Source organism: Manacus candei, unplaced genomic scaffold (genome assembly GCF_025592945.1).
Source record: "Manacus candei isolate 608988 ecotype Guabito, Panama unplaced genomic scaffold, ASM2559294v1 h1tg000109l, whole genome shotgun sequence".
NCBI lineage: Eukaryota > Metazoa > Chordata > Aves > Passeriformes > Pipridae > Manacus > Manacus candei.
Genome location: NW_026138157.1, coordinates 786,305 through 810,275, shown reverse-complemented (window position 1 = coordinate 810,275; position 23,971 = coordinate 786,305). Strand labels below are relative to the sequence as shown.

The 23,971-nt window shown below is 36.9% G+C and overlaps 1 protein-coding gene across 2 annotated transcripts in view; it reads left to right on the top strand.

The window, feature by feature from the left end:
- The window catches only part of TDRD9 (tudor domain containing 9), a 73,049-nt gene that overhangs the window by 30,822 nt on the left and 18,256 nt on the right, over positions 1 to 23,971 (top strand). Inside the window, exons 6-21 of one of the 2 annotated variants that reach the window (XM_051769475.1) lie at positions 1,320 to 1,400; positions 4,217 to 4,381; positions 10,208 to 10,305; positions 11,858 to 11,916; positions 12,673 to 12,724; positions 12,864 to 12,948; positions 13,668 to 13,725; positions 14,332 to 14,436; positions 15,602 to 15,699; positions 16,073 to 16,204; positions 16,833 to 16,878; positions 17,076 to 17,139; positions 17,623 to 17,686; positions 20,020 to 20,064; positions 21,546 to 21,599; positions 23,118 to 23,234. In XM_051769475.1, the coding sequence (XP_051625435.1) occupies positions 1,320 to 1,400; positions 4,217 to 4,381; positions 10,208 to 10,305; positions 11,858 to 11,916; positions 12,673 to 12,724; positions 12,864 to 12,948; positions 13,668 to 13,725; positions 14,332 to 14,436; positions 15,602 to 15,699; positions 16,073 to 16,204; positions 16,833 to 16,878; positions 17,076 to 17,139; positions 17,623 to 17,686; positions 20,020 to 20,064; positions 21,546 to 21,599; positions 23,118 to 23,234 (1,323 nt within the window). Of the gene's footprint in view, positions 1 to 1,319; positions 1,401 to 4,216; positions 4,382 to 10,207; positions 10,306 to 11,857; positions 11,917 to 12,672; positions 12,725 to 12,863; positions 12,949 to 13,667; positions 13,726 to 14,331; positions 14,437 to 15,601; positions 15,700 to 16,072; positions 16,205 to 16,832; positions 16,993 to 17,075; positions 17,140 to 17,622; positions 17,687 to 20,019; positions 20,065 to 21,545; positions 21,600 to 23,117; positions 23,235 to 23,971 lie in introns of both variants that reach the window. The other variant, XM_051769474.1, reaches the window with a different exon arrangement.

The following is a 23,971-nucleotide window of genomic DNA, read 5'->3' as shown; positions in this document are numbered from 1 at the left end:
TTTTTTTGTGAGTTTTTTGTTTGTGTGGGGTTTCTTGTTTTTGTTTTGTTTGTTTGCTTTGTAAGTGTTGGTTTTCATTTTTATTCGGTTATGGTATTGTAGCTGAGAGCAACTTTAATTCTTGGATATTTGAGAAGCAGGGAGACAATACTTGGTATACCATTAGACTATTATAGCAACAAGTAAGGCTGTCATGACTGCACTTGAAGTGGCATATTGGAAACCTGGAAGAGATTGAGCAGACAGTTACATTTTCATATGAAGAAACTTTAGGACTTCATTCAAACAGACGAAAGAATCAGAATAACTCCACATCCTAAAGAATTGTACCACTTGTCTTCATGGAAAAGATTTGAGCACTCTAATGTATTATCAGTCTTGCAAACCTTAACATTTTAAAGCCAAAAAGAAGGAAATGCAATACTGTCCCATTTCCCCAGCCAAAATTCTAGTCCCTCCTGTTCCCTATATGCCACCTTTCTCCCCACATCTACTACAGAGATTGTGATCTTGAGCCAACAGTCACTGTTTTAACAAGCAGATGTTTTCCATGACATTTCTAATTGCAAGTCTTGGTACTCTTAGAGCACTGCAAACATTTAGGAGCATACCAAAACAAACCTAGACTAAAAAATCGACTTCTTACAGCAAGACCTTACTGTCAGCCTGAAAACTGCCTTAGCTAAATTGTTTTTGTAATGGGACAGTATTGATTATAAGTTTATTTTATTTTAGAATATGCTAATTACCTTACAGGACTCAAATGTTGAAGGCTGAGCTCCAGAAAAAGCTGCTGCACTTAATATATTTAAACTGCAATTCAAGAAAGGGATATGATTATCATGGATAATGTTGAGGAGTGCTTGCTGAACTGCAAGGAGCAATCAAAAGCTAGAAGCCATTGAGAATGGGGCACATCTACTCAGATAAACCAACCTAGTCCCTTACTGGATCATTTGTGATTTTATCAGTACAGTTGATTCACCCAACATCATTACCACTTCAGGTGTTATTGCCAGCTCTAATAGAACCAGTAGCTGGAGCTGATGGTTGGTTTTCTAGTCACTATTCTATGATTTTCATGACTTAATAGTGACAAACAGTTTTCACAAAGGGTGCTGTAGTCATCTGAACAGCCTTGTTGGAATTTTAAAGTGATTAACATGCATACTCTCAAAAGGTGTTTTCTTCTGTGAAAATGTATTATTGTTCCAAGTTGCAAAAACAAAACATACATTGAGTAGGAAAATAAGAGATTTTCAAATAATTAATTCAAATCATTAATTAATTAAAATTAAATTATGCATAATATCTTCCAGGTGCATGAGCGTACAGAAGAAATGGATTTCTTGCTCTTGATGACCCGTAAACTATTATATACAAATTCACAGTCTGTAAAGGTGGGTTTAAACTGAATTCTACTGCTTTTTCTCACAAGAATATTTTTGCACGTTTTTTTAAAGAATTTACAACAAATTGTTATGTTGTTATTTTGCAGTGAAATATTATTTAGTTTGCTGCACTTCATAAGTAAGCAAGCTAAAGGGCACTCTTTTCCTGGCTGCTATAATGTATTCTGAAAGACTTTTTTTTCCTCCTCATGTTAAAATGCATTAGTTTCTAAAGCCTGCTTAAGGCTAAAAAATGCAAGATGGATATTTGACTAGAATTACTTATTGGGTATTGAGGGCAGTGCTTATCCTTGGTTAAATATGGTAGCATTAACTCCTGGAAATACTGAGGTTTTTTTGTTAAAGTGGGAAAAATAGCAGAAGACAAGAAATGCTGTATTGTAATTTCTGGGCAGAACTGGTAGTAAAACGTGTCTGAAATTTTTCTCTGCATGTTAGGCACTCATGCTTTGTACTAAAGCAGATTTTACAGACATACAGCGTGACATATTTAGTCTTTATGTCTCAGTAATGAACTCTTTAATTAAATATGGGTGATGGAGTTAGGCTAACTCAGTATCTTTATGTGCAGCTATTTGGGACTGCAGCTATTTTGTGAGACTCTATGTGTCTTCAGTTAATTGTTTAATTAATGTGACTTTTCCTGTTCAAAACAGACATAAGTGTAGTTCTGGGTTGGCTGGTTTTCTTGTCATTGGAAGGGAATCCACGTTCTTAAGTGCAGTCCATCACATTGATTTGAACTGGGATAACTTGGTCTTTAGATCTTCCAAACATGCTGTCACTGAAAGTGGCCTTCCAGTTGGCATAGGGCATGACAGTGCTCTTCACATCTTTCACTTTTTAATTCCTTTTCATGCTGATAAGAAAACTCTCTTGTCTTTAAATTCAGAGACACTAATATGAAAGTATTCAGCCTTTTTTTAGCACTTGGCTCTGCCTATTGAGAAGACCAATAATTTAATCAAACTGAGTTTGTGAAAAGTTTTCCCTTGATGCTAATTACCTGGTTGGTGTCAATGGCAAGAAACCCTACAGGCCCTGTCATCGTTTTCTCTTAGAAAACATTTTTCTGTTATAGGTTCCTGAAATATTTTTTCCTTTTTCTCTATAATTGCATTTAAATCTCTCAAAATTGGCACTGGAAAATTTTATCCCTTTTATATAGTTCTCTGCAGTTGTTTCTGCAGATGACAGTTTCATACTGTATAAACCTGAGACAATCTTACCTTTGAGGGAGAGGGAGGATGTCCCTTTGAATTTTTGATTTTTTGTAATGGTGAAAAGGGGGGAACTCTTGATCTCAGTTTCTGGCTCTTAGCAGACCAAAAAGTGGGTAATTTGGTTTGAATTTATACACTAAGCCCAGTGTCTCCTACTTAATCCCTTTTCAACCCCTTTTGAAAAACTATAAAGGAAAGGGGTTTTGATCATATGGCAAGTTAATCAGAACATGTAAGGTTTTCCTCCCAGCCTCCTTGGATTCATGAAACAAAAGTGTACAAGGATACCTGTTTAAGGGGGGGGGGGGATACAAGACATTTATATGAAATGCATGTGAACTGTTTGTTTCCTAATCTGGACATTGCAGACCTCAGAAGTAGCAGGTAATTCAACATTGCATCAACTAACAAGATGGCAAGAGCAATTCTGATGTACTGAGGACAAGAACTACCTGCTGTGGTTCACCTACCAACTATGCTGAATTTTCTGGCAGATGGCTGGTGCAGATTATTATTTTTAGATCACAGAACAGACATTGGATTGTTCTAAGGTTGATCTTGCTGGGATAGGGTTGTTGCAAGGAAACCTGACACTGGATCAGACCAAACAATGCAGTTTCTAGTAGTGACTGATAACAGTTTTTGGTATTATCTGGTGGGTCTTTAGACATCTCCATGCTGTACAAGTGGTTTTGGACTGCTTGATCTTGAAGAACTGTCTTCTTTGATTACCTTCTGTTCTGATGTGTTTATCTGCCGTGTTGGGGATATAGGCTTGTTGAATTTCTGCTTTAGGAGTAAATTAAACTATTAGTTCAGTTAGGTGGTCCTTCAGGCACTCTGTTAAGAATCTGTCATTTCCTTTCAGTTTGGAAAGGCTCTGTGCAGGTTACAGAGTCCAAATTATCAAGACTGTCTAGAAGAAGAGGTAGTTTAATATTCCTTGCCTGTAACTGCAGTTAGAATAATTTAGATTGGGTTTTGTTTCAGTAGCCTTCAGGGAAGGTTACATTTAGCCTATCGTCCTGGTGTAGGTGAGCACTGTTGAGGCATGAGGTAGTTCTTGCTGTAGTGGGACAGGTTGCATATATAATATTTGCAGAATTATGTCCTTTCAGGATCATGTTAAATGACTTCATGGTTTAATCTGCCCCTCTGTTGTGTATCTTTACCTGTCCTGTGTATCTTGTGCTTTGGAGCTGAGCACTGTGGTACAGCACCCACTTCGTTAGCTTGCCTTCCTGTCGCTTTGTAAGGGGGATGCTCTTTAGCTGTATTCTATGGCATTTTTATTTTGGCATTTTATCAAGGGTACGATATGATTTTGGTTGAACTTCTACCATGTTGTCTGCCCTAGGCATCCAACCTGAGCCATTTTCTTACAGGTGCTTACCTTTCTTCACGTGCTAGCTAGGGTTTCTTAAGCATTTAACCTTGATTGTCTTAAATGTGCTTAGGTAACATACCTGTTGTAACCAAAATCAGACCATTTTAGCATAAAAAATACTTGGAGATTTTCATGTAGCAGGGCATTTTGTGTTAAAATTAATGTGTTATATTTGCTTTGCATTTTTTTAACAGATAATATTGATGTCTGCTTCCATCAACTCTAAAGAATTTGCTGATTACTTTGCAATTCCACTTCGTAATGGGCTGAATCCAGTCTGTGTGTTTAAGGTGGAAGGCAAACCTTTTGCAGTTGAAGAATATTATCTTGATGATTTAAAGGACACTGTTGATTTCAAGGTAATGTTAATATAATGTCATTTCTTTGGACAGAGTAAGAAAGAAATTGGAATAGTCAGTCCAACTGTGCAATAAAATTACAAATAACCAATTTTGTATTACACTTCTAGGTAAGAATTAATACTTTATGATAAAACAGGAGTCTTCTTACCAGCACACTAGTTTCTTTCATGTAACAGAAATGGAATGCAAAGTGCTGGGAATTTTAAGTAGTATGAGGCATTTTGTTTGGTAGCTTGCATTTAAGGTGAACAATGTAAAATTCTGGGCAGAAAGTAACATATTAAGATTTTACAGATCTCTTTGAATATAGCTGAGAAAATCGGAATATTTCCTGGGTTGGTCCATGTTGGTGTTATGTATCAAAGGCAGAAAGTGCCAGGAAATTAAGAGTCATCAGAAAACAAGCAGTTGTGCTTAGAACTTCGATGTTACCGAGTTGGCTTCTCTCTCAGCTGAGGATTTCCTATTCTTTTTTTCTTTCCATTTTTTTTTTTCCTTAATAAAACCAAGAGATGTTATGCAGCAGTTTTGAACATGTTTCTGTTGTAGCTCCATAGGCCACCGTGGCAAATGTGTAATTTTGAATAATGAAAATGTGTTGGAATAGCAGCTACTTCTCAGATCCCTGGGTGGGCACTTGACAGCCAGTACGGCTGCACTGGAGAGCTGCTGCTCTGGTGCCTGAGGAGGGTAGTAGTGACTGAAGATTTGTTTGCTGTATCAATCTTTAGCTTATAAACTGCACAGATTGTATTTTGAACATTTGGTTTGTAGAGCTCCTGACGTGCTATTTTATAGCAAGTGTCCGTGTAGACATCAGATAACGAAGGAATTAATGTAAATACATATTAATTTATTTTCTGCGCTTTTATAATAGTGGAGGTTGTTTTACATTTGAAAAGCAGCTGTGTAGGAGTTCACTCGAGTGAACTCTTCCAGTATTATGGTTCAAGGCAAAATAAACAGGTTAAAGCAAAGTACAACAAATGCATTCAGGCTTTAATTGTGACACTCACTCCAAAAACAACTGGGACATGGGAGTAATTATTGGTCAGTTTTGATAATTCAGAACGCTGTTATTACAATGAAGAAGATGAGGGATGCACTTGAAAAGAAGCATGTGTGAACACACTGTTACTATTTAGCTTTCATCCCTCAACTCTGCAGAAAATGAAATAGTGAAATAAAACAGGTAGTTTGAGAAACCCAAAAGATAACTGCTTATGCTGTACACAAAACAGGCATTGGTTATGTCTCAGAACAGGCAAGCTAAAATAAAAGGCTGTCAACTGTTGAAGTTTTAATGCAACCAAAAAAAAGAATAAACTCAATTCTTATAGCAGTTGGCCCATCAGTATTTATACATTAGTATGGCAGCTCAGATAGATAATGTGGAGATTATGTAATACATGGGGGTTTTGTAAAAGATTTCTGATAATTACAGCAAAAAGATAACCAAGAAATTCAGTAAGGAGTTTACTTCAGTCAAGTTGGATTTGTCATTGCTACCCTTTGAGCTGAATGTCAGCTTCCACACCTTTCACCTCAGAGATCACGAACAAAAGGAACTGCTTTCAGTGCTTAGACCTTTTTTTACTTTTCATTTTCTCTGTGTTTTTTTTGTTGTTTTTTTTTAAGTTTTCATCTGATTCTTTATCTTGTGTTGTCCTATCTATAGCCATTCTGGTTTTCAGCAGGACAAGGAGAGTATGTTTGTCCACGAAGTTACTTGTGCCTTAGGGCAACAATAAAAGCACATAAGTGCTTTTGATTTTTTTTTTTTATATGTATGCAGAAATTGAATTGTAAAGCACTGATACTTGGTCTCTATCCTGTTTCTTATGGTGCTGTGTGTGAAGATTTTCTGTGAATACTAGTTATAATTAAAAAATACTTAAAAACATAGAAGGTCTAAGATTTGTGTAGCATCTTAATAAAATGAAAGTGGAACCTGAGTGTTAAGACAGTTAATGAGCTAATGCTGCCATATGGAAGCGGGGCACATCTTTCATCATGCTAAAATCACAATGAGTTGGATAACTGCCTGAGGTACAGGCTTCAGGCTTTAGTTCTTGATGTTTTATTTTCACTTTTAAAAACCTGTAAAATTCACATAGAAGAATACAGCAGTTAAAAGTAAATGCAGTCTTTGCTCTTTCGATAAACAGGATTTTTCCATGTTTCCTTTTGATTTTAAAATTAATAACTATAAAATCAGATTACATAAATCTTAACTCATTCCTTAAAGCATCTTGGTTGAAATCAGTTTAGTCCTTTGTAACTGTCTTTGTGCTGTGAGCTATGAACCTTTGTCCATTTTCAAAAAATCTTAAAATAATTGGATGTTACTGTATAAATGTAGAATCTTTTACGAATCCTGCAGAGCTCTTGACTTTAATACGTAATTTATTTCTGTGTGTGATAATGTTTTAAAACAATGCTTGAAAAAAAAAATTTCTTTGGGTAGTTCTGACTTGGTTGTTTAGTGAATTCATTGATATCAGTTGTGATTTGGAAGATAAAAAAAAACAACATCATTATTTTTTCTTCTTTATGCCTGTTTGCAGTAAACCCTTTGCTGTGGCTGTACAGACATCTAGCTGAATCAAAGATAAAGCTTTCCACTTGAATTGCTTCATTTGTAGAAAAGAGTAAGAGGGAAAGAAGCGAGAAACACTCTTCAGTGTAACATTGGCTTATCCTTGCCCAGATACCGGGTCATTTATAGGTGCTACTGTTTAATTTGTGAGCATAGGCTTATAAAAAGTAGTTTCTTCTGGCATAATGGGCTTTGTAAACATGTTGTTCTGGATGTTTAACAGGATCATGATTCTGTCATATCAGCAACCCCTAAGCCCCAAGGAATCATTGAAACACAGGCTTCATGAAAAATGCATCAAGGTTCTGTCTGTGGGCAATTCTAAAGGTAGTTGTGTAAGTGCTTTCCTATTGTCATGGATAGTATTGGAGATAGGAAATGGAAATTAATTGTATAGTTAACTCAGTGAGCAGACTTAAAAAAATGAAGCAAAGTGTAAAAATGCAAAGCCATTTTTGTCTTGCAAAGGTAAAAACTTCATACCACTGGAATTGGGGTCAGAGTTCTGAGACGGTAGTGAACTGCTGTCAAAAGCTATTTTGACTGTGTTAGATTATTTTAGTCAGGTCTGACTGGGCTTTTGGATTTACTGTTTGTCACATTGTTACCTTTTATTAGGAGAGATGTAGAAGCTTTGTCATGCTACTGATTGTACCTTTAGTACTCTTTAACAAAATTGCAAAGACAAATTTGATGGTTATTTAAGCAGGGATAATATGAACTCAAAAATCTTATGTTTGAGCAGCCCAGAAGAGATAAATCACTTAGATTTTTTCACATATATTGGGGCATTAAAAAAAAAAAGTATTCAAGTATTTTTGATAAGTAATGTTTTCTGTTTTCTGATGGACTAATCAAGCTACAGTGGAAGCCAGTGTAGAATGCAGTTCAGAAGCTCTGGGACTGACAGAGTTGTCCACCTGAAAAGTCTGCCCAGCTGATGGATTTCGAGGAGGATCAGAGAAGTGGAATGAATATTATTCATTTCTTATAGATGGCTCTTTTTGATCCCCCAACCCATTCTCTGCCAGAAGAAAGTAGAATAATTTTCTCAGGGTTTTCAGAAAGGAGTCTTTCTGAAGACACCAAGGTGACCCATGGTTACATGATGTAAGGGGTTGAAAGCTGAGGACAGAGGTTGCAGTAGCAAAAGCTGGTGTAAATCAGTGTTGCCAGATTGGTGCTAGTAGTAGTGCTTTTGTGATTCTGTCATGAACTCCTTCAGAAAGAAAACTGGTAGAAAAATAACTAATTTCACTGTAATAGAATCATAGAATCAGCTGGGTTGGAAAAAAACCTCTGAGATCATTAAGTCCAACCCTTGATCCAACACCGCCATGGTTACCAGGCCATGGCACTGATGCCACATCCAGTCTCATCTTAAAAACCTCCAAGGACAGGGAATCCTCAACTTCCCTGGGCAACCCATTCCAATGCCTGATTACCCTTTCTGTAAAGAATTTCTTCCTAATATCTAACCTAAACCTCCCCTGGCACAGCTTAAGACCATGCCCTCTTGTCTTGCTGAGAGCTGCCTGGGAAAAGAGACCAACCCCCCAGGCTACAACCTCCTGTCAGGGAGTTGTAGAGAGTGATGAGGTCTCCCCTGAGCCTCCTCTTCTCCAGGCTGAACAGCTCCAGCTCCCTCAGCCTCTCCTCATAGGACTTGTGCTCGAGTCCCTTCACCAGCCTTTGTTGCTCTTCTCTGGACCCGCTCCAGCACCTCAATGTCCTTCCTGAACTGAGGGACCCAGAACTGGACACAGGACTCCAGGTGTGGCCTCACCAGCACTGAGTACAGGGGAAGAATCACTTCCCTGGTCCTGATGACCACACTGTTCCTGATCCAGGCCAGATGCCATTGGCCTTCTTGGCCATGTGGGCACACTGCTGGCTCCTGTTCAGCTTCCTGTCAATCCAAACTCCCAGGTCCCTTTCTACCTGGCTGCTCTCCAGCCACTCTGTGCCCAGCCTGTAGCGCTGCAGGGGGTTGTTGTGGCCAAAGTGGAGGATCCAGCACTTGGCCTTGTTGAACCTCATCCCGTTGGAATCAGCCCAACTCTCCAGCCTGTCCAGGTCCCTTTGAAGAGCCCTCCTGCCTTCCAGCTGATTGACACTCCCCCCCAGCTTAGTGTCATCTGCAAATTTGCTGATGATGGACTCAATCCCCTCATCTAAATCATCAGTAAAGATATTAAATAGAACTGGACCCAACACTGATCCCTGGGGGACACCACTAGTGACCGGATCCCAACTGGATGCAGCCCCGTTCACCACCACTCTCTGGGCCCGGCCCTCCAACCAGTTCTAACCCAACCCAGAGTGCCCCTGTCCAAGCCGTGGGCTGCCAGCTTTGTCAGGAGAATGCTATGGGAGACGGTGTCAAAGGCCTTGCTGAAGTCCAGATAATAGTTTAGATAGTTCAGTTCTCTGTGATTTTTAGCTCTGAAACTCTTGGTCCAGTAATGAGTTTTCCCTAGAATGAGGAGGTGAGCAACAATCAAAACCCACTTTCTCTACAACAGAAAAATGTGTAACATTATAGACCTTTTCCAAAGCATGTCTAGTTCATTAAACGTTTGATTTTAGAACTGGAAAGTTACTAAGTTACTGTGTTTGCTCTGAAGACTTGATTGTTTGTGTTCTTAAATGTTACAACCTTGAGTATGTCTCAGAATGCTAGAAAATAGCGTAGGCAGAATCATCATGGTTCTGTTATGTACAACAGAACAGTAATCTTTTGACAGGGTATGACCTAAAACACAAGATCCTTTAAATGCAAAACCAATTTACATTAGTAAGGTACGTGATTTCTGTGCAGTCAGGTAGAGACCTGCAGTATAGTAGCTGTGAGAAGCATTGTACCTTCCTTACACAAATTCCTCTCCTTGTCATCCTGTTTCCATGGGTTGTGATCACTCTCATGTGCTTAACGCTCCTGGATAAAGGAGTATGTCCTGCAAACTAATGAAGTGTGGCCTGGTGCTTATCTTAAGTGGGTAAATACCAGAAGTACTCCTTTAGCATAAAAATAGTTACATGCCTGAAGAAAAATGCCTGTTTAGAAGATAATGAGCACATCAGATGAAGTTACTTCTTTGTACAGGCTTCTGTGCTGGATCAGTTTTAATTGAAAAGCACTTGACAAATTGAAATACATATGTGAGCTACAGTCTTTCTGCCTGTTCCACTGTGCTAACCTCAATACCTTCTTCTCCAAACAGCTTCATTCTCAAAGCATCGAGGAACCAGTGATAAAAAAGAATATGTATGATGTAGCAGTGTCTCTGATTGAGTCATTTGATGAGTTTGAGATGAAGAGGTAAGACACAGTTCAAAATCTGGAATCGGAGGTTCTTGGGGAGATGAGGCACTAATTAAGCAGCAGCAGCCCATGTATTATAGTTGTTAGTGGTAACTTAATTTTACATATATCTCTGCTTTTATTTTATATATTTGTTTGATTTCTACCCTGTGTTCTTGAAATACACTTCCTGCCCTGGAGCGTAAGTGATCATTCAAGACAACCACGTTGTATGGAAACTATATTCTTTGCTGTAGACCAGAGCCAAATATTGTTTATATGAAGAATAAAACTGGAGCTACTATTTTGTATTATAAATTAAAACATATAATAATCCATGGAAAAAAAAATTAAAACTAGGCAATAATTTTCACTGGCTGTTTAAGACCTTAATGCAATTTGAAATAAGTAAATACTGATTTGCGTTGCTCTCTGTGTTTTGTAAATTGATATCTAGTATCTGAAAATGTAATGAAGTTGCTCTTACAACTTTGATCTAACATTGTATATTAAGTTTAGGAATGTTTTTTGTTTCCATATATTCTAATAATCTATAAAAGTGTGTTGGAGAAGTAATTTTGTTCTGTAAGCTTAATTTTTTTTTCCTTTCAAACTTAGTATTATATAAACTTTGACATTTTAAGAAAATGTTAATTAAGCTCATTTGAGCAGTTATTAGGTGAACCACCGAAGTACAACTGTTCATGGAGGTACATAAATACAAAAAACTTGGTTCTGACATTTTTACAATGTATAGTGACTTCTAAGCTTCTTTCTTGGTTATTTCTTTTGATTTAATTAATTAAGCTGTTCTACTGTAATAGCCAAATTATGCTACCTTTTACTGATAAGCTACCTTTAATAAGTAAACATGAAGGAATTAGCATTTCAACTTTCGAATACTGAAAGGGCTGATATGCACATTGTTATGTACCTTCCAGTAAAAACTATGCTTTCTGTTTATTATATAGTTTTAGAGTAGAGACTGAAAAATACCTGAAAAAATTTTACACCAGGAATGAATACAGCAGAACAATGTGAGTTCTAAATTCTCTTAAGGTGATTTTGACTCACAACAGATCAGTCGAAGATGGCTCTCTCCACGTCTGTCATGACCTGTAGTTCTTGATAATAATGGTTGAGATTTATACTTGTTTGGCTTTTGTTCAAGGTTCCAGTGGTATTTTTAGAATACAAGGGCATTACAGATACTTAAAGAATTACTGAATGAGTTTGCATATCATTATGCAGTAGTATACTGTGTTCTGAGTTTAAGATCTTTGGTAACCTAATTCTGATTAATTTCATTGCTGAATAAGAATGTTTCTATTTTGACAAAACCTCTATTTTGAGGAAGAAGTTAAACCTAATGCTCTAGTTGCAATGTATATACTGTGCTTTTCAGAAAACGTAGTTGCAAGTAATGGTTTGAATTTCATTTCTTCAGAAGTTTAAATAATGCATGGTACAAAAAGTGTGCAGTTCTGCTTGTTCTTTCAGAATAAAATAACTTGGGGTAATGATGTTAGACTGAGGTTGTAAAACTAATGAAACTTCATATTCTTGTTAGGGAGGAAGACAGCTTGAGGGATGCGTTGGAACGTGGCAGTGTGCTAGTGTTTTTGCCAGGTGAGTATATGTCTAATACATCACCTGAAGTCAGGTGCCAGTCATATAAAGAATGCATAAAGATTTCACATCCAGTTACTTAAACTGCATTTGGCCTTTGCTGAAAATTGCAGCAATCCTGTACTGCAGTTACAGAATAATTTCATTTTTAATATCCGACCAGGGAAACTCTGTGTTGTGCAGATTTTGAAAATGGGACTTTTGAAATTGAAGTCTCAATAAGAAGTAAACCAGTTTCTCAGAAATGTTTATGCAGGTATCCAAGAATGTAGCAAAAATCCCTTAGTCATAGGATTTCCCCTGGCAGTGAAATCCATGACCCAGAGAATGGGCACTGCAGCTGCTCAAGACAAGATGGCTAAGGCAGAAATAGGGGTTTTTTTCCCCTTGACCCTGCTCTTTGAAAGAACTTATTTTGAATGAAGTAGCCTAAACCAGACATTCAGCATGTGGAGAACACTGTCAATTGTAAGAAACTGATATGAGGGCTAATAATGGGATGTTGTCAGATGGCCTTTATATCTGCTGTTGCAATTTCACTTTAATAAGTGTAAAATTAATGCAGAATGGCTCTTGAAAAATTGACTCACTCTGTTTCAGTGACTCATTATTACATTTGCTGTTTAACTCTTCTGCCATTTTATTATATAGTGAAAGGAAGGTAAGAATGAAAGTCAAAAAAGAATTGAAATAGATGTTTTAGAATTGTTAGTGTTGAGTAAAATGAATACAAAGTCATGGTTACTTTTTCCCTAGGTTTGGCTGAGATAAGATACATGCACTCATGCCTCTCAGATAAGTTTAAAAGGTAAGTTAGACCACATTTGTTTTAGTTCAGTTAAGCTTGAACATGAGTTTTTCAGCTATATAAGTTCTAAGTACATAATAGGATTTAGCACAGAAGTGTAATCAACTTTTATATTCTTGCACTAATATGTTTTCTTTAGGTGGCAAGTGTACCCACTTCACTCATGTGTGACATTAGAGGAACAAAATGAAGTATTTTTGGCTACAGTTCCTGGCTACAGAAAAGTAAATATTGCTGAATCATTACTTTTCTAAAGCATGTGAAACCTTTTGCCCGAGTAGTAATAGCAAATAATAAGGTATATAAGTAATATTATCTGTTCTAACTCAGATCATTTTGTGAGGACAAAGCAGTTTCAGTCTTCAGTGTGTGAACTGAGTGCCTTTCTTACCAAGCTGTTGTTTTAACTGGTGTTTGGACCTCAAGAGAAGTGCAGTAACGGGAAGTTATCCTTAGACTATTGTGTGATGCTCATTTTATCCTTCAGAGTAGTTTGTGCATGTTGATTCTTGCACCTGTATGACAGTAGTATGCTGCTGGTGGCACTGAATAGTGAAGTAGTCCCCTGGTTTGGGGGACTCTTACCTGCTTTGTCCCCACATTTTGTCTGTTGTCTTGGTCTTCTTCACCTGCTATCACTAATAAAATATTGCTGCTGATAGTATGAGGTTTTGTTATGGCAAAGGCATGAAATATTTCCATTCTTCCTCTATATTGTCCTCTGCTATACTACTTTATTACATTTTTCTGAGTTTGGAACAAGAAAATAAAGTTTTCTTGTATTGCCTTGTGTCATATTGCTTTTTTAAGTATACAGAGTAGAAATGCTGTGTTGCCACTATATTTATATTTATTCATAGCAAATTGGGTTTTTCATGTAGAAACATTAACATCAGTATTTTTCTTTATGCATTCATTGCTCATTTTTTGCTTCAAAACTCAGATTATTCTAGCTACCAACATAGCTGAGAGCTCTGTAACAGTTCCTGATGTTAAGTATGGTAAGTCATCTAAATCCTGTAATTCCGTATACACTGTATTTGTAATATTTTCCTTACTCGTGCTAGGTTAAGTCTGCACAACATGTCATTTTACAGAGTATTGCTGTTGGAGGGGAATTTTGGCAGTTGTTGAATTCTTGCTTTCACAGTGGAGAACAGAGAAATCTGAATATACGAACAAATAGAGCTACTGAGTGGGGGGTTGGTTTTAATCTTCACTGGGGAGGTAATTTTAAATGCAGTAACAAGCAGAATCAGACCTCATGTCAAAAAGTTAAGCTTTTAAATCACATTCTGACTACCTTTTGAAATAAATGCATCAGTTTAACCAGTTCTGATACAGAATTTCTAAATGCAGAAATTATTGCCTTTTAATGATTGTCATCTACACTAATTCTTTGTTATATATACATTAAAATCTCTTCCCAGTTCTGTTAGCATTCAGAGTATCCTGGGCCTGTTATTTTATGAATCTGGTGTTCTCTTTATTGCTATTCAAGTTATTTAAACTTTCCTTTTCTGATAGTACAAAATCAGCCAATATTTATTTCCACTGCCATGAGGATAAGTTGTTTCATAATGTACTATTTCTTTTCTTAATTGCAGTGATAGATTTCTGCTTAACTAAAGCTTTGGTTTGTGATAAGGAAACTAATTACCAAAGTTTGAGACTTTGCTGGGCATCTAAAACAAACTGTAATCAAAGAAAAGGTAAGATGACAATAGGTAATGCAAAGGAATTTTAGAAGCTCACCTCTATGGAGAATTCTATGTTGCTTTTCATTTTATTAACAGTAAAAAGAACAGACTATTTTTGCCACTAATAGTTGATAATTCTTCACCATGTCAGGATATAAAAATGTGATTAAACAACCATGCACGAATGTTTTATTTTGCTCGAGTATTTTTTTCCAGGGGAATGTTTTGTATTTTATTAAAAAATATTAAAATTTATGGACCATAAATGGACCATGGATTTTTTTGTTATTTAATAGTAATTTTTTTATTATGGGCCATTTTTAAAAAGAGGAGATAGGTACTGCTAGGTATTTATTAAGTGCTTGTGAGTTCCAACAGTAAAAGAAACTTTCATGTCTATGTGTCACCATTAAATCAGTTGAAATATCCACAGCAAAGTCTCTAGTTTAGACCAGTATTCATAGCATAAAGCTAGATAAGATTTTATATTGACTATTCTAGTAAGACAGTACTCTTTAATATCAACATCTTTTAGTTTCAGTCAAAAATGGTACTAAATAAATTAATAACCTTTCTTAAATGTTATTAGGACTTCACAATTACAGCTGGGTGCCAGGTGCCCACGAAAGCTGCTCTACCACTCCCCTCTCCTCAGCTGGCCCGGGGGAAGGGGGGGTGGAAATGATGACAGAAGGCTCAAGGTTTGAGTTGAAGACAGGGAGATTTAGTGTCTTGAAGTAGATGGTGTTTGGATTTGTGAAGATAGACTTCTGAATCACTGTGTTTTCTGTAAATAGTAGATCATAAAGATGTCTTGCTGGTTGTCATTGTATCTTAAAAGTTGTTTATATAGATTTTTTTGCTAGCAATAGAGTAAAAGAGGAAATGCCTGTTCAACTGAGAAAAATGGATGTTGATTTGAGGGCAGTTATATGAAGGAGGTATTTGAGAGAAATACTTACGTAACTCTTTTGTTAGTTACTGCTACTTTGAGGGAAAAATGTTTTCATCCTACCCTTATCTGACCACTGGGCCTGTCTGCTGCAAGGGAGCAGAACACTGCTCAGCCTGCAGCATCAGCTGTCGTTTGCTGCTCAGCTGCCCAGAGGGTTTGTGGATGGATGGGTCTGGGCACTTTACAAATTGGTGATTTGGGGTTTTTTTTTGTTCTGTGAAGGTCGCGCTGGACGAGTTTCCAGAGGGTATTGTTACAGGCTGGTGTGCAAAGCTTTCTGGACAAATTTTATTCCAGAGAAGTCAGAACCTGAGATACTGGTAAGACCTTTGGGTTTAGGGTTAGGAATATTAAGGGGTTTTTTAATGCATGCAATCATAGCAGAAAAGAAAAAGTTTTGCTTTATTTTTCCTGAAGACAGTGTACAATTGGATAGGTTACTAATGGCCGTAGCAATGAGTAGAAAACTAACAAAGACTATTCCACATAGTTTTCTTATAGAAGGAGATGCATTATACCAATAAAATCAATGTGGATTAGTAATAAGCAATCTGCTCAAAACAAAAATAACCTTAGTTACACAAAATTAATTTCAGGTTTTGCAAATTGTGAATTTTAACCTATTTCTCATATAGAACACTTTGTCACAGTTCCCATGGGGAGAAAGTAAAAATAGTGTTGTCTTCCCTTCAGCGTTGTCCATTGGGAAGTACAGTCTTAAAATTAAAAAAGCTTGATATGGGGGAACCAAAAACCTTACTGGCAACAGCTCTTTCTCCACCCAATGTAGATGACATCGAACGTACCATAGTTCAGCTGAAAGAGGTAGGCTTCCTTTTAGTGTTGTTAAAATCAAGGTAATAGAAATGTACTGTAGAAGTGGTTTTCTTGGTATTTAAGGTAGTAGTAGCCTTATTTGGAACCTCAAAAATTAACTGTGTCTAGAGAATCTTTTCACACATTGGACTGTTGTTTGGTTCCCATCCTCTTGAGCATAATTTCTGTAATTTACTTCATTGAAACAGGATTGTAATTTCATCAGGGAGTAATGGTACTTGTGAACTAGCATCTATAGTGAGAAAGAATAGAAAAATGGGGGAAAAAAGATACCTTGAACTCTGTAAACGCTATTGTTTGTTAAGTGAATAAGTAATAAATCACACTCTTATACCTTATGATGTGTAGGGGTCAGCCTGAAGATACCCTTCTTACCTCTACAAGGAAGTTGGTGACCTTGCTTTTCAATTATAAAGTTCATAAGGGGTAGAATCTTTATTACATTACATTTTCTTATTTTCCAAAGTGCATAAGAAATAATATTTTTATCATGTGTAGCTTGCTTTTATATCCAGTATAGATAGTAGTTTTGATTTCCAAAGTATACTAGGCTTTAAAAATTGTTTGGGATTTACTAAGTCAGCTTTTACAAGTGAACAAATTTTAATTTCTTTAGCTGGGAGCACTTGCCTGTGTGCAAACAGAAGAAGATCTGCATGATGGTGAGCTGACTTTCCTAGGAAGAGTATTGATACAGTTGCCAGTGGACCTGTATCTTGGAAAACTGATAGTGCTTGGGCATGTCTTCGGGTGCTTAGAGGAATGCCTTATTATAGGTAACTGAAAGAACAACATGTGAGAACATTTCTCTAAAACCAGATGATTTGCAGGTTTTCATTTTGATTTGTTTTTGTTGCAGCTGCAGCACTGTCTTTGCGGAATTTTTTTGCAGTACCTTTCAAAGAACATGTTGATGGATTCAGGTAGTAACCCAGACGTTTTACGAATTCTTAACTACATTTGGGAGCAGAGGGCAAAGCTGATGACTCAATATTATGTTCTGTGTCGTGAGTCTCATGTTCTGTTCAATTGCCAAGCAGTACAAAAAGCTTTTCCAGATAGCCAAGATCCTGGAATCTCTTTATGTATGATCATAAATCACTGAGCTAACTCATCCTTTCCTGAGCCCAAGGCCCCATTGTTCAGCTTTGCCTTTCTGATGTGAACACGTGGCAGTGTCTATTAAAATGTTTTTAAAATAGCAAGGACGATTTTTTATTACTACTCTGCCTATACAAAACATGTCCTTAACAGAGAGATGTGAATAAGAACAAATAATTACAATAAGTGTATCAATCTTGTTTATAAAGACCTGGAAGGTGTTACTAATGTAGCATTCTGAGCTGCATAATACATGCAATATTTGAAAAAAATATTGTTGATAATACTTTTGTTTTTATTGCCAGGAAAAAAATGGGTTTTGCTGGGAATAGTAAGAGCGACTGTATTGCAATTGTGAATGCATTTAAGGTAAGTCTTTTTCTTCTGGCTTAGATTACGGTGAAATCTGATAGACCAAGACAGAGATTCTCATCTTTGTAGGATCAGGGCAGCATTTGTGCTTTGGAGTTGTTAAAAACTTCACATTACTCTAGCTACTTATTGATATTTTTTGCAGGCTGTGTCGTACTGTGTAACACTATTAATTCTGATTGTCTCTATTGTAATAGCAAAAAATAAAATGCCAGAGATGTGGTCATATTTGTTGATCTCTTCTAACTAAGGATGTTGGGACTAGTAAATTCTAGTACAGAATAAGTTTGGTGACCTTTCCCTAAACTTCTTAGCTTTGACTTTGTGATTTTTTTTTTTAATGTTGTACAAATGTCATTTTTTGGTATGCTTGGCTGCTTGGTAGACCAGTACCATGGACAGGGATTGATTCCTCCAGGTACAAACAGAGCTGGTACAGTGTAGCGAAGACTCAGGCTAGAGGAACTTATTATTCAATATTTTACATTATGCATTCTCTGGCATGTTTTGTAATCTAGAGGCTCCAAAATCTTCGGCTGCAAATTTAATTTATTCAGTTCTTTAAATATGTTGTCCTTCAGTGAAAACTGACTTGTTTTTCTCTACTCTGCTGTCAGAATTTTATGAAGCACACGTGGGCATGCATGCCACATGTATCCACTGATCCTGAGCCTCAAAAATAATCTTTTCTGAATTCCCCTTATCCTATTCCATATTATATTTCCTTCATGTCACTTGGTAATTATGCCCTGTTAATCTCAAGATGATATTTCTATAAATCAGTATGTTGTCCTGGAGAATAAATACAAACATTCAGACAGAGCTTCCAGTGCAGTATCTCTGTGTGTCAGTGATGTGAAAGCTTTGTTTTGACTGGCTATCAGAAAAATACAAGTAAGTTCTGGAAGGTTTGTTTTCAAATTCCCTAGTTCAGAATAGATTTGTTCCAGGGTAACCTCTATCAAGAGGGGGAAATTTCCCCCTCTATCAAGGGGGGAAATCCCCCTTTATCAAGGGGGAAAAACTATACCAATAGTCAATGTCCACAGTAAACTGGAAAATTGCATTATGAGGTCTCAAACTAGAAGAAGAGGATTCTGCCAGCATGTCATAGATTTCCTACCTAATAATGAACTTATTTTTATTAATATTTTATTAATAACTTCTCTTCCAGCCTTGTTTTCTGGGAGGCATCAGAACTGTAATCAGAATCAGTCAGTTCACTTACTTTTGTCCCAAAGTGAGGAGAAAACAAAGGTTCTGAAAGTAGTCTGCTTTATTACAGCATCAAAATAAAGCATCCAGTTTGCTCTATTAATTTATGAACGTTTTCGTGTGCTTTAATACTCTATCCCTTTCCTCTCAGAAAACTAGGTGGAGGGTACCTGTTTATGTATGGCTGTGTTACAAGGTGGCTGTTGTACCTCTCCCAACACAAATTGGGACTTACTCCTTTAAAACCTTGGAACATAACTTGTTCAGTCTCCTTTGGAATGCAGCAAGATCCAGAAATTCTAAGCTATGTCCAGAAATTTAGTGACTTGAATGCTGTGTCTCCAGTTTAGCTGCAGGAGCTGATGGCAAATTTGAGGCAATCTGTGTAATTACAGTTCATCCAGTAGTGCTTAAACTCCTTTTCAGTCTGACTTGAAGGCAGAACAGTTATCTTCCTACAGAAATTGTTATTCTTTAGTGTGTCATAATACAGCATTTATAACCCTGCCACACTTTGAGCCCAGCAGTAATACATTCTAGAATTACATATTGCAGCCACACCACTTTTTGTGCTCTCATATGAGCAGCAGAAGACTCAGAGTTCTTGCCCATCCTCAAAAAAAGTAGACTAAGACTGTTCATAAGAATGAGAAGTATTTATATCTTAGGAATCAACCAGACAAGCATCATGTTAGACTAAAATCATTAAATAATTAGGCTGGAAGGACCTCAGGAGGTATGTAGTCCAGTCTCCTGCTCAGAGCAGGTTCATCTGTGAGGTCTGTCAAGGTTACTCAGGGTTTTTTAGGCAACATCTTCAAAAACCTGATCTAAGTTGGGCCTGCTGTGTGAAGTGTTGTAACAATTGATCTGAAGAAGTCTCCCCCAACCTAAATTGCTGTGATTCAGATTTTCTTACACTCTTTTGTGCTGAAATAGTTGTAGTTTGTGATAGCCTAGGTGAATTTTTCGTTTTTAAAATGGTGTTAAAAGTTATCTTCAGTATTGATATAAAAAAACCTTCATAGTTTTAAGTGTTATACTAGTAGTATTTGTAATAATTATTACTAAAACACTACATTTTGTGTCTGAATACTTCACCACTTCTTTCTTAGGCATGGCAGGCCTGCAAACAAAAGGGGAAACTGAGAGATCCCAAGGTTAGTTGTATTTCTTCTTTTTTGTTCAAGGTTGGTGACTTCAGTGCTGAAGTCTTTTACATTCTTAGTACGGAATTTTTGCTAGCAAACCTTATTTGTAATAATTACAATTTTCCATAAGTAAATAGAAACATGGGCTTTGAGGGAAAATGAGTCTTTGAATCCATTGCAGAGTTATTTGAAGACAATCCCTTATGTAGTCCCTTTCACAGATGAATCAACAATGGCTAGAGGGTTTGAAATCCAAGCTAAAAAGGGAAATTGAGCTGTAGTTGAAAGAAACACTTTTAATACACATAAGTGTCTCTTTTTATTTTTTTTTAAACACACAGATTTCTGCCCTCTCAAAAAACCCTGAAAGACAGGAGATGTTTATATGCATCAGTCACAAAAACCCAGTAGTATGCACACAGTAACTGCCTCTAGTCTTTCTTTTGTGTGTATAAGATAAAACCTCTTTTATTTCTCTGCTTCTTTTAGAGCACAGTATCTTTTGTGGGTACCAGTGTGTAGTGTACACTGAGTTATAACGAGTAGCCAAGATGACCAGAATCTCTCTGGTGAAGTTATACATTCAGATAAAGAAGTTCTGGGTTTTTTGGAAGTGTGCCCAGATGGCCATGAAGGCCAGTGGCATCCTGGCTTTTACCAGCAATATTGTGACCAGAGAAGTGATTTGTCCCCTGTGCTTGGCACTGGTGAGGCTGCACCTCAAATGCTGTGTAGAAAGTACTGTAAGATATTGAAGTGTGGGAGTATGTCCAGAAAAAGGCAGCTGAGCTGGGGAAGGGTCTGGAGCACAAGTCTTACGAGAAGCAGCTGGGGGAGCTTGGGGGTGTTTAATCTGGAGAAATGGATGCTCAGGGAGGACATTGTTACTCTCTCCAACTTCCTGAAAGGAGGCTGTAGTGAGGTGGGGATTGGCCCTTTCTTCTGAGTGGTAAGAGGAGAGGAAATGGCCTCAAGTTGTGCCAGGAGAGGTTTAGGTTGGATATTAGGAAAAATTTCTTTACCGAAAGCATTGGCAAAGGCTGCCCAGAGGAGTGGTGGAGTCACCATCTGTGTGAGTGTGGCACCTGGGGACATGATTTATTGCTGAACACGGCAGTGGTGGGTTAATGGCTGGATTTGATGATCTTGGAGTTCTTTTCAAACCTTAGCATGCCTACGATTCTCTTGCTGTCCATCTTAAACTAGATTTTGTCGTAGCAACACGGAGGAATTGGACTTGTGGGTTTATATGAAAAATTTACGTGACCCACAGCTGCACTGGGGGTAACCAAAGTATACTTTTAGTCAAATATATAATTGTCTTATGTTTTCATACATGTCATAATACTTAATATGAATGCAAAGAAAGCTGTGAAATTACATTACATTCTTCCATTGCTATATGTAATTACTATTTATGTCCACACAGAAGAGTATGAGACAAAGCTTACTAGCAGCAGAAGAAACAAGTTTCTAACTTTCTTTTTCAGGAAGAGTATGAGTGGGGTCGATCAAATTGTGTTCATGTCAAAAGGATGAAAGAGGTAAGATTAAATAGGTAAACAGTTTTATAAGCAGAAGGACTTCCCTTGTTTTCTGAAAATGTTAAGATCTTAGACAAGCCTACTGTGTTACGTATCTATCAATATATATGTATATTTTCTTGAAATGATATATGAATTTAGAAGAAAGCAGTTTTCCTTTTCTTTAGGATGAACAGAGTGGTGTTAAATTATTAACATATTTTTAAGAGACCTCCAGCATTTGCTAGTTTTGTAGGTTACTCAGGTTGTGGTGTGACTGCTGTCTGTTGTTACGTAACTTCTGTCTCCTGGTTAGGATAACTAAGCAAATGCAGTTATATAATGAGACCTGGACTTGAAAATTTGTGGGGCTTTGTTGCTAACATTACTGCAGCAATTAATGAAAATTCTGCTTTACAATGGGCTTCAAGCTGAATGTGATATGTTGAGGGGGGAAATAAGTAAAACTCCTGGGTACCTGTGATTGGCCCATTATTCCACCTGTTCATACCTTTGGCATGAGCAATGCAGGGCCTGTCTTCAAAAAACACAGGAAATATAAAAAACTTTTGATAACAAGCAACCATCTGGATAAAAAATGCCAATAGTTTTTTTGCTTGTATATGTGATAACAACAAAAAGATGAGAGAAAGGCAAATTCTGTAGAACTGGACAGTGGAGTGATCAGGCTTACACGGTTGCCTCTCTTGGTTCAGTTTCAGATAATGCAAGAAGAGGTTGTGCATGACATGTAAGGAGTTTAGAATGGGCACCTACACTAACACTTAGTAAGATTTGGGGGTTTTTATCTGCCACACTTTAAGATACTAATTTTATAATTCCTTGTGTGGAAGTGAATTTGCAGAACTGAGTCAGTCACATGGGTTGCTTTCTTGTTACAGCAGTTCTTCTAGTAGTATCCTAAAACTGCCAGGAGTAGAAAGGAAGAGACAGTGTAGATACAAAGAAGTTGAGTGAACTGTACTTTTCTACATTTGCTCCAGAATCAGTTGAGAGGGTGACAGTATTCACTGTGTGGTTGGATGTCCTTGTGGAAGCTTCTTGGAAATGCTGAAAATGAAAAGCTCAGTATGTTCTGCTGTAGAGCATAAGTTTGATCTCACAGTAATCATGGTTGTCTGCTGAACTGAGGGTGCAGCATAGTCACTGCTGCAGTTGGGTACAGAAGTCCAGGTTGTAAGCATGATTTTTATCTTTTAAGATGCAAACCTAAAATGATTTAAATGGAGAATATCATCCTATTCTTTCCTAATTTTGTTCTGTATCATATATGCATAATATGCTTTGCGACTACAAAATTCTTCTTCATAAAGAGGTGTCAGGAAAACTGCTTGAGTCACAGTACTGAAATTATCTTCCAGCACAGAGGTGCTAAGCAGTATTTCAGTGGAAAGTAATACTAGTCACCTAAAAAGCAAAGGGAGTTTGCCCAATTATTTTACTTTTACTGACAAATTTTATTTTAACTTGCGGATGTTTTTGACCTATTTAAAATGTAACTTAGAGATCAAATTTCAGGTGGCAGAGTTATTTCACAACTTGAAAAGGCGAGTCAGAGCTTTTAACATGTATGTTAATGCTCGACCATCTGCTGTGGACCAGGAGTATGTGAACAAACAACGCTTCATTTTGCAGGTAATGCTGTGTTGTCATAAAGAGACATTATTTACAAAATTTATAGCTGGATTTTTATATACAAGTATTGGTGAACTCATGTTTCAGAATTCTCTGTGGAAATTGAGATTTCGGATAGAGAAAAAAGTAATTCTTTTTGACAGTGTATTGACAATGTAGAAGGACAATTAATGTTAGTTATTTGAAAATGACATTATCACTCGTTTGAAGTGCTCTGTTTTGAATGCCTTGTGTCTTGGTTAGTAGTGGGGAGGGGGTACTGGGAATTAGATGTCCTTCAGCTATCTTAACTTTATCAAATTTCCAGTTAATTTTCTTGTCTTACTTGATCTGATTAGCAGTGGTTTTATTTTCACAGACATATTTATCTTCTCAGTGGCAGTTGTTTTAACTGTGTAAGCAGTGAACTTCTTGAAGCTGAATTCTTAAATACTGTAAGATGTAACCTGAAAATGGAACAATTTACCTGTGACTATCTTATGTGTGTTTATTTAAGTTGATGTTCTTCCTGAAATTAGGACTAACAATTACAGATTTCATAGAGCAAGTCTGCATACAGAAATATTGAAATGTTGTGGACTTGTTCCAGAAATTGAACTCTTTTCATGAGAGTATGTTTTCAAGGATTTGCATGAACTACTGTTTAGTCTGCAGTTCCAGTAGTTCCTGGAAAGAGACAGTAAAAAAATATCCATAAAGATCTGTTAGTGTCTCTTAATGTTGCCAGTGTATTTCTT